Source organism: Varanus komodoensis, unplaced genomic scaffold (genome assembly GCF_004798865.1).
Source record: "Varanus komodoensis strain SLA01 unplaced genomic scaffold, ASM479886v1 scaffold14_1, whole genome shotgun sequence".
Taxonomy (NCBI): domain Eukaryota; kingdom Metazoa; phylum Chordata; class Lepidosauria; order Squamata; family Varanidae; genus Varanus; species Varanus komodoensis.
In genome coordinates this window covers 9,738,503-9,754,423 of record NW_025335438.1, presented here as the reverse complement: position 1 = coordinate 9,754,423, position 15,921 = coordinate 9,738,503, and the positions used below count along the sequence as shown (strand labels likewise).

Sequence of the window (15,921 nt, the reverse complement as noted above, 5' to 3'; positions counted from 1 at the left end):
AAGTACACTGGAGGTGTACAATGAAAAGAAATTTCAATTTATGGAGGCATACAGGAGATACATGCAGCATTTATGTAACCAAATATAGTGATTATGAAAAAATAAACTACGTAGGATACATTTATAATATCACAATCACACAGGCAATCATGATCATGTAAACTTGAGACTCTTGTTACACAAAAAGGCAAGAAAATGTATTTACAGTAGATGGAGATTTGCACTGGAAAACTGCACCCAAAACCCAAGGAGCTATATAAAATTGTTGCTGTGTTTTACTTGGTTGTTATAAAAAGAAATAGTTTTGTGACATTGTTTCCTATGCTCAGCAAGGTGTCAGTCAGTGGACTAGTAGGCTACATTGTTGTTAAGGAGGTGTTTCATATACTACATTCTTCTTAATGAAGTGTTGATCAGTTGATCATTAGTTGAACTTGCTATATTGTATCTTCTCCACTCCTCCCAAGTAACAATATCAGAATGCCGATTTTCTCAGTTTCAAGCAGCCTGGATACAGCAATCGTGACTGAGCTTTGGTTTATTTATTTTTTTATTATAGTTATATGCCACCTTTGTCCCATTGTGGCATTCAGAGTGGTTCTATAGTTAATGCTTATCTCTCCTGCCAAGCTTGCCCTGGATTCAGCCAGAACTAGTCACCCCACAAGTGCTGGGTGCCACATGGGAACAGATAGTACGTGCTTGGTCCGTTTTGCACTGTGATCACTGAACCACCATCCCGCTGGGGCTTATTGCCAGGGTGGTTGGCATGACATAGAAATGTTCCCAGCAGCTTTCCATAGCTTGCCGTTACAGCAGAGTTCTTATATTAAACTGAAAGGGACAGTTTGGGGGATGGGGAGAGGAGGAGCCTGTATCCAGCAGGATACAATGAATCCCGGCAGTGCTCCAGGCTTCATTGCTCCTTGTCTGAAGCTCCCCGGGCTGGTGGACAAGGCTGGCGCAGTGGGAGGAGCACGGAGAGGACGATTGCCCCTGTGCTCTTGCAGCCCTGCATAGCTTGCCCATATTCCTCCATGTCTGAAGGTGTATGAGCAGCCCTGTTGAACTGTGTCCTGACAGACTAGAATCCCACACTGGCAAACATATAAAATACAATAAAATATTTAAAAACACATACAAAATGTTTGATATTTGCCTCTGTGGGACTTTATTACCCTGTGTAATTAGGGCAAAAATGGCTGGAAGTCCTCCTGAAGACTTTCTACTTGGCTTTTTTCCCAGGCCTGTACTGTAACCAACTGTGAATATTATTTCAGTTGCATACCGTTCTCTGAAACATTACATCTTTTGCTCCATTTTCACACAGGGCATAACTTAGAGGGTGAAGATTACAATTCCTTCCTTCCTCCTTATACCTCAGTATTTTCTGATATTTAACAGAATAAGGTTTCTCAATATAATATAGCATCATCTTACAACCAAAGGCTGTAAAATTCAGTACGGGCAACAAGTAGCCCTCCAGATGATTGGCCAACCACTCTAGTCGGTTGTAGCCAGCACTGCCAATGAGGAGTCTGCATTTTATGATTCTTGAGTACATCTCCATCTCCCCCAAGAAGACCTGGTTTTGTACTGCCAATCTTAGGATTTCCTCATGCTTGCTGATACCTCCCTAATGTGTAGTGGTGTCTAATTTTTGCTGAAAAGAAAAGAAAAACACCAGAATACTGTGAGAGGGGGTTAGGCTGAGAGTCCTGGCCTGCAGTCACACACTGAGATTCATGGCTGAGTGAGAACTTGTCCTGAGTATCACTGGCTCAATGATTTGAATATTTGTAATGAGTTGGAAAGCCAGTATATGTGTAAAAACTAAGGAAATAAAACAATGCAAGGTTAAATTTCAAATTTTGCATACTAATTTTCAAGAATGTATGTTTTCTTTTTTCTTTATTTATTTTAAATGGTGACTATCATGTGAAAGCAGGGATGAAATTAGTTTTAGTATAAACAGAAAAATGATCTACAGAAGGTGAATTTAGTTATATTTCTTTATAACAGACATCCTAAAAATGTGGCCAGAATGTTTTCTGTAGCACTGCTATAAGAAATAGATTATAATATTAATTTTGTAATATGATATATTTGCATAACCATAACAGCCTTATTATTTTAAGGCATAACCCCATGCACTTTTAGACAGAAAATCTAAATTCCACTGCTGGGCAATGCTGGGAGTTGCAAGACTTTTTGCTGGCTAAACATTTATAGAATTGGCCCCTAAGAGGATGTACGAGTACATTCCATTACTTTAACCTGAAGTCCTGAAGACACTAACTAGGAATATGTCAACTTGATGAGATCTTTGAATAAATATGCAGGGTATTGCTCTGGTTTTGCTCCCTCCTGCATCTGTAAGATAAAATGCAATTGTATATTATAACTACTACTACTAATACTTGCTTCCTTAGAGTAAGATAAGAATAGTAAAACATTGGCTATAATGAATGTACTATACATTTACTATTAATATAATTTTGTTATCCATCTTCCAGTATCGGTTTGGTAAATTTTAGAAATTAAATGAAATGTAGTAATGCCCTATCCCATGTTTCGCAGTTAGTAATTAGATCTGAGCCTCATTTCGTAGAGGCAATGGATCTGGGGATAAGAGGCTCCAGCTTCCCATACCGTCCTCACATTGCAGACATAGCAGGACATTATGGGACTTTTAGAGACAGCAAGGCAGCTGAGTCAGAACATTTGCTTAGGATCTGTCCTGAAGGCTTCTCATAGGTTGGTTCTATGGGAGCCAAGGATTATATTAATAAATACATTTAGACTACAGCCCAGATGGTTAGACTCCTATTTTTGAGTCTGGACAATATGGGTTCACATGATTTTCCTTAGTCACATCATGTATTGCTATGGATACAAAAAACTGGCAATGGATAAGTGAATTTTATATTGTGTTGGTGCCCAGTCTTTGCTTCATTGTAACCACCCCTGTATTATTATTATTATTATTATTATTATTATTATTATTATTATTATTTAAAATTCATGTTTCCTCTTCTGTTCTTGAAATTTAACAGTGGGTTGGTGTTTTTAAAAAGAACTTCACTGAGCATGACTTCAATTCCTTATGTAACATAATAGCACAACATCAGAGTCCCAGTTTATGGCGTTTCTGCTATTAAATTGAACTGGTTGACACTTTCTCTGCCAATACATATATGGCTTTTAGACTAGCCATTGGGGGTGAGTTGTGGTACTGCACAAGCCAAAGCCATCGTCTGAGTTCACAGCCATGATCAGTGGTGGCTTTCAATTTAGTGCCTGAAGTTCAGGTTGCTGACTGTAGGCCAAGTGTGGCCCCAAACAGGAAAACATTGCCTATTCCTGTGGTAAACTTTGCTATATGCTTGTACTATACGAAGAGCACAAGTGGGAGTTCAGGAAGCATCACCCAAAACAGCAGCTGTCCCTTTCTCAGTATATTCCCTTAGGGAGCATGGAAAGGAAGCCAAGTAGGCTGCAGATTCTACATTAGGCTCCCATGTAGAGGAGATGGTGTCCAGTCATTAGGCAGAGTGATTCAGTCACTCAGGCAGCAGATATCAGGGTGGACGCAGTGGTGGCAGCTTCCTAGCTCGTCCATCTGAACTCACCAACTCTTTTGGAGAACTGCATGCCATGCAACCTTGTGTCTCCTCAATTAGTCTGCTGCCTTCAGTAGGGTGGGAATTATACTTTCCGCACTGTTGAAGATCCAAATACCAGTCCATCTGGCTTTTGTATGTGGAGGCACCTTATTGGCCCTTTCTATAAGGTTGTAAGATGTTTTGGGCTGGCCCTGTACTGAAGTAAGACTCTAAGAAGAGACGTGCTGGATCAGACCAAGGATCCATCTCGTCGAGCATTGTGTTTACACAGAAGGCAACCAGCTGCCCAGAAAGAACTCACAAGCAGGATACAAATGCAAAAGCACTATCTCACCATGCACATTAGCATCGAGTGCACATCAACATACTGCCGCTGATAGCCAACTGAGCCTTTGGTAGAAAGAATATAGTGATCAGGGTTGGTAGTCATTAATAGCTTTATCTTCCGTGAATTTGTCTAAACCAGTTATGAAGCCATCCAGATTAATGGACATCACTACATCCTGTTTAAGTGATTTCTGTAGTTTAGCTATATGTATGTGAAGAGACTTCTTTTCATCTGTCCTGAAGCCCTTTGCATTCTAGCAGTTTGACAGAGAGAAATTACAGAGAGAAATGTCTCCACTTTCACCATACCAGACACAATTTTGTGTACATCTGTCATCTTCCTTTCTCCATTTTTCCATGCTAAACAATTCCAGCTATTTCCTCATGAGAAAGTGCTCCAGCCCCTTGACCTTTTTAGGTGTGCTTTTCTTCATGTTTCCCAACTCCACAATATCCTTTTTAAAAAAATTGCACACAGTATTCTAAGTGTGGTCACATCATATATTTGCATAAGCACAGTACAAAACTGACAAATTGTATTAATTAATTAATTAAATGTATAAACTATGCCTATAGCCCTACATGGGCTCTTTGGTCAGTGCACATTTCCACTATAAAACCAACAATAAAAGAAACTTCATAAAATGATACAATATAGGTATCTCCATAGATTCAAGTGAAGCTTGTACAGGCATAGTAGCATAGAATTATCAATTAAAATGATGATTTTATGCTATTTATAGAGAGAGGGGTGAGAGAGGGGAAGGGAGAGAGCACAATCAATTAAAATATCTGGAAGATAGAACAGTCTTTGCCTGGCACTGAAATGTTAGTAATGAAGGCACCAGGTGAACTTCTTTCGGGACCCTATTACAGAGATGGGGTGCCACCACTGAAAAGGCCCTTCTTCTATTTTTCATCTTCCTCAACTGAAAATAATTTGTCAATTTATTTCCTAATTATGTTCAACAAGGAGTTTGCCTTTTCCACAACATCATATGCTGGGTCAACATTTTCATCAAGCTTACAACCCTAAGATCTAGATCAGTTCTTAACAGCTTCTACTTGAAGTTGGGATTTACTTTACACTTATTTGATGCAAAATCCAGTTTGATGCAAAAAAGTGCAACAAGTGAACATAGAACCAGCTGCCTAGAAAGATGGTGGGCTCTCCCACACTAGAGGCATTCAAAAAGAAACTGGACAGCCATCTGAGTATAACATGGTGTCCTGCAACAGCAGGGGGTTGGACTCAATGGCCTTCATGGCCCCTTCCAACTCTACTATTCTATGATTCTATGGATTTGCCATTTCAGTGCCAGTTTCTCTCAGTTTGGAGAGATCCTTTTGGAACTCCTTCCACTTTTTAACTATCCTAAATAGTTTGGTGTTATCAGCAAACTTGGCCGCTTCATTACTAGCTCCCTAAGTCTAGATTATTTCTGTATAAGTTGCAAAGCCCTGGTCCCAAGACATATTCCTTTGTTTACATCTTTCCATTATAAAAGTTAACAATTTCTTTCTACTCTCTGCTTTCGGTTGTTTTACCAGTTACTGATCCATAAGAACAGCTCTTCTCTTATTCCATTACTATAAGGAGGAGTCTTTGGTTAGAAGCATTTTATGTTGCATGTGAACTGCATATTCTTAAGAATGTGATGATAATTTAAAAGGGCATTACATTCAAAATCCAAATAATGTTTGGTTTATAAAACAAAACATAGCTGATTAGAACTTTGCTGGAGGACAGAGATTGAGCAAAACTGGATTTTTCAACCATTCCTAGAAATATGGAGTCCTCTTGTGGTCATTCTGGGAAAGTACAACCTCAAGGTTTTTTTATATTTACGCTAATAATTCCAGCTAAAGCTAAGAGTATTGAGGTGTCTTAAGACCATCACATTTGTTATGATGTATACTTTCCAGGGCCATCTTAACACATGGGCCTGATGGGCACTTGCCCGTGGTCCCCATACTAATCTTGTGTATGTTAACCCTTGGGAAATTGGAAAACTTCCAAAATTAACAGTAGTTGTACTTGTCATAGGGGCCCCAGTACACTGCTTTACCCAGGGCCCATAATGCTGTTAAGACGGCTCTGATACTTTCAGGAGCATACATCCACAGAAGCTTATGCTGAAATAAACTTAGTAGTATTTAAAGTCCTACCCAACCCTTTTTTGATTGTTTTGGTAACAGAACCTCTCTTCTAAAATTTATTTTTTCAGAAATACCTTGAAGGAAGTTTGCAAATCAGGAACTGAGGGATGAAATTTGAATCAAATTATTTACAGATTTTGCATCATTAAACTTCATTTTTAAATGTTGTGCTTATTCAGAATATATGTATTTTTCAAATATATTTCTATACTTTCTAATTTCTGAAGTTCTCTGGGTGGTATATGACATGTCTAGACATGCAGTCCAGATGATAATGAACAATCTGTAATTATTTTGTTTATATCTATCTATATCTATCTTTAAAATATAGTTTTCTACTTACCTGAGAATTTTTTCCCATTATAACCTGGCTATAGCAGTAATAAACTTCAGACATGCATGCAAGTATTCATGGATATTAGGTTCTCAAGACGTATTTATTTCTTTTTATTATTTACACAATAATGTTAGCAGCACATAGTTGTCTTGAAGTCTTTTAAATGTGCACTGATGTATTAAATACTAAAATATGTTTGCTGAAAATTATTTTCACTGAAAAGGCTAAAGTAGGTCAATGCCAATGGGGCAGAATTCTGAGCTATTAACATCAATAGAAGTGGTTTCTTTAGATAACATTTAAGGAGGATAGAACACAAATCTTGCAAGAGAGAGTTCTACAGAGCTGGAAGGATGTCTACTGCTTGTATGCAGTCTTTCTTTTTCTGAAAATCAGAGGATTTGTTTGTGTTCCTCACCCCTTTCTAAATCTCCTGAGATTCAAATTTGAAGGACCATATTAATAACAGGTCTAGAAATCTGATTCTACGGGAGACTGAGGGCGTCTGCAACCCTGTAACTTCATCTGTCAACAGTGAGCATGCTCCGTTCATGGAGCAGACTCAGTAAGAGCCAAGAAAATCTCGCAGGCAGATTCTCAGTGTGGTGAGCTGAACAGGGAGAAAAGGTGAAATGGCAGAAGGGAAAGAGGACCAGATTGCAGGGCAATTACCTCCAGCTGAACTGGATTCCAGGAAAGAAGACAAATTGATCCTATATCACTGGACACAATCTTTCAGTTCCCAAAAGGTGAGTGCCTAGATTGATTGTTTCCAGGAATGCCAGGTTTCAGAACCTGGACAGCTCCTTTTACCCGTTGTGCCCACCTTAAGGGCGGCTGTCATGCTTGGATGGTCTGTACATTAATGTGGGAGCATGTCCGAGGAGAGGAGAGGAGAGGAGAGGAGAGGAGGAAAAAGAATGATGCTGGGACATGAGGCTTGCTAAACAGGCCTCAGCGCCTTTATTGTTTTCACTGAATGTTGTTCACTGCGAACCTATCAGTGGCAGCCAAGAATCAGTGCGCTGGACAGATAAGGCACTCCTAATCCTAAAACTAAGGAGGTCTGGTCTGGCCAGTGCTTGGAGAAGAGAGCACCTGGGAACCTCATGTGGCCATCTTGCGTTCCACAATGGAAGGGCAGTGGGACAGAAATGTAAGAAAAAAGAAAAGAAAAAGAAGAAACATTTTCTGTCTACTTTGTCATACATCACAAGTTTTCTATCAAGAATTGCCCTTCTCTCCCAAAAGGGCTGCTTGCAGAAATACAAACTATTCAGAAAGTAAAGAGCAATGGCTAGTTACCATTTATTTATTTATTTATTTATTTATTTAATATGCCGTCCCCTTGCTACATAGCCTTGGGATGGCTCACAGAAATAAATAAATAAAACAATTACAATTTAAACCTGGAAACACACTGGCTGCACAATTAAAATATATAAATATTAAACATTATTAAAATACTGTTTGAATAAAAAGGTCTTGGCCTGGTGCTGAAAAACAAATAACGACAGTGCCAGGCAGACCTCTCTGGGGACCGCATTCCACAGATGGGGCGCCACCGCAGAGAAAGCCCTCCTCCGGGTACTTTGCTTCCTGACATCTCTCATGGAAGGCTCCTGGAGGAGAGCCTTTGCTGCCGATCTCAAGAGGCGGGAGGGCAAAATGATTTTAAAAGGTAACTAGTGCTTGTTATTACCTTTTAAAATCAGTAAAACATATTACAGTGGTACCTTGGCTCATGAACCTAATCTGTTCCACAACTCTGGTTGTGACCCAAATTGATTGTGACCCAAGTCAAATTTCCCCACAAGATTCAATGTAAATAAGGTTAATCTGTTCTGGCCCCTCTGAATGTGGTTGTGAGACAATTTTTGGTTGTGAGCCAAGCCAAATTTCCCCCATAAGGTTCAATGTAACTAAGGTTAATCTGTTCTGTAATTATTATTTTTTAATCTGAAAAACTGGAAACAAAGTGACAAAGAACAACAAAGTGACAAAGAACAACAAAGTAACAAAGTACTGTACAATACAGTGGAGAACACTAACCTAGGGGTGGGGGGAGGTTATTGTTTTGAGGAAGAGTCCCCCTCCATAAGGACATTGGGGAGATCTCTTTCAGGGGTTTCCTCTCTTCTTTGTCTCTTAGCTGCAGGATTAATTTTGGTGAAAAATGGGTCTATAGTCACTTGTTTTTTCCTGCGTTGCATAACGCTCTGGAAATGAGAGACCACGCTATCATTCATCAGGTTCAACACTCTGTTTGTTACAGTTATGTTGGGGTGGTGCTTCTCAAAGAAATCCTGGCACGGGTGTGCTCCTGCAGGAAAGATGGGCGCAATCTCAGCCACCTCCCTCCCCCCCGCAACCAGCATGATCGCGACCATCTCACAACCCTCCAACCAGCATGATTGGGGCCATCTCCCCCCAACTCCAAGTGGGGAGATGGCCACAATTGCAGTTGTGTTCATGCAAGGAAGATGTATGTGATCATGGGCACACTCCTGCAGGAAAGATGGGTGAAGCACAGCACAGCCGCGATCATGCACATCTTCCCTGTATGAATGCAACTGTGATCGTGGCCATCTCCCCACTGGGGTGGTGGGGGGGAGATGGCCGTGATCGTGCTGGTTGGGGGACGGGATGGCTGAGATTGCTCCCGTCCCTGCATGAATGCGATTGCAATCATGGCCATCTCCCCACTGGCGGGGGTGAGGTGGGGAGATGGCCGCAATCTTGGTCGCCACCCAATGCAAAGTTCGCAACCCAAGTCAAAATTTTCATGAAATTTTTGTTCACGACCCATTTTGTTCATGAACCAAGGCAAGGTACCACTGTACTTTGTAAAAATATTAAAAACTGACAGGAAAGCAGTGATCTGAAAACACAGGATCCAGATCACATTCAGATGAAGAACAGAATGTCTGTTGAAGTAAGTTTTGGCTGTCCTGCACACAATGATATAGGATGAATTCTTATGTATATTTAGACAGAAAAAGGTCTACAACTGTCAGCATTCTGGCTGGTTCATGTATAGGATTCTCCTATATAAACTTGTATAGGATTATCTCCTAACCAGATGGATTTTATCTGAAGGAATATTCCATTGTCTAGACACAATTATAGAAAGGGCCTGTCTCTCATACTCACGGAGGTATAGAATGCTAGGGATTAAAAACAACAACAACAATTTCTCCATGGCTTGGTTGCACCCAGGAGAATCAAAATACTCTAAATAAGTTTAAAGGAAGGAAAAGCCAAAAGAGGTAAGATTTTATTTATTTATTTATTTGGGGGTATTTCTAACCCATCCAATCACTACACATCTCTGGATGGCTTACAGCAATAAGATGTTTGGTAATGTTGCAAAAAAGGTGTTGAAATTTAAGATTCAGTGGCCTTTTTTGAGTTTCTATCTGGCTTCTATGTATTAATAAAAATAGTAATGGAGCAGCTGTAATCTCTAACTGTAAAGTTCACCCATTTTTTTCAGGTGCGCTTGGTGATTGCTGAAAAGGGACTGAAATGTGAAGAGCATGATGTCAGTCTTCCACTGAGTGAACACAATGAGCCTTGGTTTATGCGTCTGAATGCAACTGGAGAAGTCCCTGTGCTCATTCATAGAGAAAATATAATATGTGATGCAACTCAGATTATTGACTACCTTGAAGAGACTTTTACAAATGGTAACAGAAATGTTTGTGTGACCTTTTAAAAATTAATGCAAATGTGTGTGAATTATATTTTACTCTGGGGTTTCTTTCTTTCTTTTTTACATGTTCCTGTAACGGTCTATATCTCATGATTTGAGCAGGTAGTCAGAATGGACAGGTAATTATGAGTTGGGTCCTTCTAGTTTTGAGAAAAATAGCTGCTTGGAAAATGGTTGCAGGGTGGGTTTGGGACAAATATGGCTGCAGATAGCCATGTAATGCCATCTTTTGAGCCTTCTCTCTTCGAAAGAACATAGGCATCTGCCTCCTGCTGGACCACAACATTTGTCCATCAGACCCAGTATTGGCTATTGGCAATGGCCAGGTTTTCATGATAATAAGGACAAAAAGCCACAGTGTCTCTTTAGCCCACCCCCTGCATGACAATTGCATGCTGCATGAATTGTCTAACTACCCTTTTAGCACTTGAAATCCACTGTTCCCTGAACCAAGGGAGTTACATGGTTGAGGTGGCTTAAAAACTTCCATGAAACCTCCGAAGGATTCTGGGGTGGTTCTTTCACCCATGAACATGGTCAGTGACTCTTTAAGTACTCAGGCAGGGCCTTAGACAGGCCCATCACTTGCAACCTGATAGTCTTAAATAGAAACAGGAAGGATTGAATTTGGGGCCTTTTGCATGCAAAGCAGGTGTCCTTCTTGTTGTAATCCCTACGGCTACTTGTCAAGCTGAAGTTGGCAGCTGCGGCTTCTCCTATTAATGTGTTGGTATGATAAGGAATCACAGTCTGATTGACTTACATCATTTTGTAAAATTTTGTTTGAATGGTCATCTATGCATGTTTTTCTACCCAGAAAAAACACCACGGCTAATGCCAGAAGAAGGAAGCATGTACTATCCAAGGGTTCAACATTACAGGGAGCTCTTGGATTCCTTGCCTATGGATGCTTACACACATGGCTGCATTTTACATCCTGAATTAGCAGTAGATTCTATGATTCCAGCTTATGCCACAACAAGAATTCGAAGTATGTATCATGAATGTATTAACATATAGATATGCAAATACATATCAGAGTACGGATTTTCATATTTCAAGTAGACGATGCCTTGGGTCCTACATGTCATTTTGCAGTCATAATTTGTGTCAGGGCACTTCACATGCTTTATTGCAACAATATCTAGGCTATTTTTCTTGGTGAATATTTGTCTTCATGTTATTCCCGCAGATTTGTACAGTTTGAAGGATGTCAAATATAATTGCTGCTTTTTAGGGTTGTTTCTGTGATCACCATTTTTGGGAAATATGCTTATGTATCTATAGAGGCCTTGGGTATTAGAGTCAAAGCCTTTATGAGTTTGATCCTCAGACAGATATTACATAAATGCAAAACCGATTAACAAACTTCAAAAGGTATCACAGAAGCAATTCTAAAGGTCCCCTATGAAAATGAAATTCTTCAAAAGAAAAGGCCCTTTATTTTTGTTTCTTATTATAAGATCTATTAAAATTGCACCACATTTTTCATTTGCTTTTCAAACAAAGAAGTTATACTAGATATGGGGGAATATTTCTACATTAATGTCTGTGGTGTTTGTGGGTAAGATATTGGAATGGGCAAATGGCAAGGTTGGTAGGTGAATAAGAAATTCCTAGGCCATGTGCTTTAGGATATCTACACTGAAGTATTACCTAGATATTTTGATGAAATGTAATAGTTGATTGAACTCATTAGTGAGCCTATTTTAGTGAGATTATTATGAGTGTTCATTTTTTTAATTTATAGTATTTGTATACCACTACATATCTAGGCAGCTTCCAGCACAGTGAACAGTAAAATACTAAAATAGGTTTAAGTGAACTTGCTGTTGTCTGTTTAGGCCAAATAGGTAACACCGAGTCTGAATTAAAGAAACTTGCTGAAGAAAACCCAGATCTGCAGGATGCATATATAGCAAAACAGAAACGTCTCAAAGTAAGTATACAATACAACTGAAAAGGCTGCTGTAGTATTCTAGGTTTGCCTGGGATGTTATATTACTATGGGATACCACTTGTCAGTACAGGCATTTAGTTTCAGGACAATTCCACCTTAAGGGGAGTTGTCTGCAGCCACACTGCTATTTTCTACACCTGCTGCATGACTGTTTCTACGCGCACTGATGCAAGGGTTGTATGCATGATTCCTCAGAAGCAAGTCCCACCTTGTACAGCAAAGCTTACTCCGGAGATAGTGTACAAAGAATTGCAGCCTAAATATATACCTATTTATTTCTTTAGTCTAAACTGATGGATCATGATAATGTAAAATACTTGAAGAAAATACTGGATGAACTGGAAAAAGTTTTGGATCAGGTTGAGACTGAGTTACAAAGGAGAAATGAAGAAACACCAGGTGGGCAATCCTTCATATTCAGTTCACAGTCTGTCATAGTTTTCTTGATTTGGCAGTGGTGATCAATGCAATGAGTGTTGCCAATGAATGGATTACCCTGTGGTCACCCTTGAAAAACATTCTCTTGTTCCTTCTTTAATGAGGAGAGGTCGCAGAGATTCTCTTTCTTAGCAGGGAAGCATTACTGGCCTATTAGTTTACAGGCTACACACAACTTGGACCATGGTCAGGACAGTGGCACTGTACCCATGTGCCACAGGTAGTAGTTTGGTCAGTGTTTACGGGATGAGCTGGATCTTTTATCTGATCCAGCATGGCTTTTAATAGGTTTTTAAGTCCTATATGGCTTTATAACAGCAAATCTTCAAAGAACAGAACATGTTCAATAGAAGTGATAGCCTGGTTCATATGCCACTGATTGTGAAGCTCCCACTATACCCTGAAAGCAGTTCCTATACTGCCAGTATGGAAGTGAAACAATACAGATGTGCCCACCAGCACAAAAACAAGTACTTGCTCGCTTTATGTTGGGAGTGAGAAAAATGGCTGCTTTGGGTGCACGATCATGCAAATCTCAATGCTGGGTTTGGACAATCAGTAAAACCATGGCGGAATATGGAAACCATAGAATATAACATTGTTTCTTAGTGTATTTCATATCATATGAACCCTCCGTATAGTGGTTGCTTTGCAGGATCCTGGAAAACAGCATTTTGAGTTCAGAGAACATGATAAGCCATGGTGGTATGGAGAAATCATAGAACAAACTGTTGTTTCTTCTTGTGGTTTCTAAAAAGCATACTTACAATGGTGAATTACCATGACTGGGTTTGGACAACACAAAAGAACAACAATGGTAAAAAACCAGCATGGCTTGTTGTGTTGTCTGTACCCAGCCATTCTCTTTCTCCTAGTAGTATTGGATATGGGCCACTTTGGAGAATTGGCTAAGCCAAGGGCTTGAGTTTTATCCTTCTTGTTTAAAATCTGCATGCTGTTATCTCTGCTATTTATAGATTTAACAAAAATAAAGGAGACTTTTCCCATACACTAGTTCATGTGTCTTTGAATAATAGTCAGATTTTAGTTTTTCTACCCTGAAATATGCCAACTGTGCTTGTATTGTAGACCTGTAATGCCATTATACAGAAAAGGCTGGTAGTAGATCAGACATTTATTTCTTAGATACTATTTAGACTTAGGTTGATTACTCAAATTCATAACCAGAGCTTTTACTCTTATGCTAATAACCATGAGATCTATCTTAAGAAAAGTCTGGTTCTTTATTTTCATTATTTCCCAGGTTGTCACAGTTTACACACTGCATTTATATGGTTCAGTCAGCAGCACCACTACTTAAAGGCTCTTGGAAAGCAGGGATGGATAATGTCTCTGCCTGAACTCCACCTAACACTCAGTGAACCTCTATTTAACTTGGCATAAAGCTACTTTTGGTATTCTTATCATGAAAATACGAGTTCCCAAAGTGTTTTTGTACTAGATTTCTCTGCATGCCCTGACTTTCATGTGGATGTGAAATTATCAGTAACATGTACCATATGTACCAACAAACAGTAGAACTGGAAGGAACCCGGAAGACTTTTATACCAACTGTCCCAGGGAAAGTTCAGCTATAAACAGCTATGCTATTCAGATTAGTCTATCAGAGCAGATTATAGTCTGGTAAAAATAAAAAGCAGTAGGAAACAAAATGCATAGCAGCAGAAGGCGACATGCAGCTCATGAGCCACACAGGGCCTCTGGAGGCTGCCCGTGAGGCCTGCTAAAGGTGCTCTGCCCCTCAGGATTGCCCCTTCCACTGCCTACACATGCAGCCAGCCCCACTATGTAGAATGCCATTTCAAGGTACCGGGATTGTAACAGTAGATCTGGCTATTATGTATGTATCAGCTTCATTTTCACTGGGAAATTGATTCAAGAATTATTTACTACTCAGGAGAAAATGCAAAATTTAAGGAGCTTGTTCAGTCCTTTGCAGCCTACTTTGAACTACCTTTCAGAGTCAACCTTTGACAAAAGTTGCAAGTTCCCATTCAGCAGTGGGAAATAAGACAAAATAGGTCTCTAATTGGAGGGGGTGATGCTTTTCAGGCATCTTGTTTGCCACACTTTTGCCAGGAAAAATCTTTGGTTAATAATTACTTGAATACAGTATACAAATAGTTGCAGATTACTGGGGCCTTTTGCATCCTATTGCATTTTGTTAGTGTATAACCATGTCCTTATTTTCCTAGAAAATGGGCACCAACCTTGGCTCTGTGGTGAGTTTTTCAGCTTGGCTGATGTATCCCTTGCTGTTACATTGCATCGTTTGAAGTTCATTGGACTGGCAAGGAGAAACTGGGGGAATGGAAAACGGCCTAACTTGGAAGCCTACTATGAACGTGTCTTGAAAAGGAAAGCATTTCACAAGGTTTTAGGACATGTGAACAACATATTAATCTCAGCAGTTCTTCCAACTGCATTTCGAGTGGCCAAGAAGAGAGCACCCAGGGTCCTTGGCACTACTCTTCTGGTTGGCTTCTTAGCAGGAGCAGGGTATCTTGCTTTTGTTTGTCTTAGGAAAAGATTTCCCAACATGCTATTGTTGATTAGAGCAAAGCAAAGTTATCAATAGACATTTCTTTGTCAGATTGTATGAACAAGCCAATGAATACCTCAAAGAAGTGATTTGAGGAATATTGGACTGAAACATTGTCACATGTTGTTTATTACTTTCCTGTAGTTACAAAATATATTGAAAATTAAATGAAAATTAAATCCTGACAAAAAACGAGACAGTGGCTTGGATCTGAGCACTAGGAGTAGAAGAAGGCTAGGTAGTTAACTGATCCCCCTGACCTTTGCAGTTTCTTTGGCTCATTGAAAAGTCAATCTGGAGGGTTAGAGGAACAGTATTAGATATGGTACTCAGGACTGATGGGTGAAGATAGAATTATCTGATATTGGGCAGTTGGTGCTTGCCCGAATGTAGTTTGGTTCATGCAAGGTGCCCCTGTGTAGTTTGGCAAACTCATTCTCTCCTGGTAGCTAAAGAAGAGGAGTGTGGGGCGGGGGGTTGAAGGGACCTGATGATTTCTGAGGCTTCTTTTTGTTCCTGGTACTCAACCTCCAAGCGAATATAATGTCTCTATTAAACTGCAGGTCTTATGGGAATACATAGTTAGAAAGAATGATTGTTCTCTTATTTTTAACCAGAGCCATTCTTAATATGTTATATTAATGAGATTAATTTGACAATTGCATGTTTCTCATAGTTCAGAATGGCTAGTCCTTGACTAATTCCGCACTTTGAATATATTATGTAACTGGGATGGGCATGCCACATGGGACAGAGAGAGTCTTATAAAAATGGATAAATGTCATCCTGGTACAT

General features: G+C 39.6%; 1 protein-coding gene across 1 annotated transcript; it reads left to right on the top strand.

Annotated features, from left to right (window-relative positions):
• The first annotated feature begins 10,010 nt into the window (after positions 1-10,010).
• Positions 10,011-15,162, top strand: GDAP1 (ganglioside induced differentiation associated protein 1). Its single transcript, XM_044424333.1, has 5 exons — positions 10,011-10,139; positions 10,983-11,156; positions 12,010-12,104; positions 12,410-12,524; positions 14,780-15,162. The coding sequence occupies exons 1-5, from the start codon at positions 10,034-10,036 to the stop codon at positions 15,160-15,162; spliced, it is 873 nt and encodes a 290-aa protein (XP_044280268.1). The 5' UTR covers positions 10,011-10,033.
• Positions 15,163-15,921: the final 759 nt, after the last annotated feature.

Coding starts and splice junctions, on each gene's coding strand:
- GDAP1 (XM_044424333.1), top strand. CDS start 10,034: ATGCGTCTGAATGCAACTGGAGAAGTCCCTGTGCTCATTCATAGAGAA. Junction 11,157..12,009: donor TGCCACAACAAGAATTCGAA/GTATGTATCATG, acceptor TTGTCTGTTTAG/GCCAAATAGGTAACACCGAG. Junction 12,105..12,409: donor CAAAACAGAAACGTCTCAAA/GTAAGTATACAA, acceptor TTATTTCTTTAG/TCTAAACTGATGGATCATGA.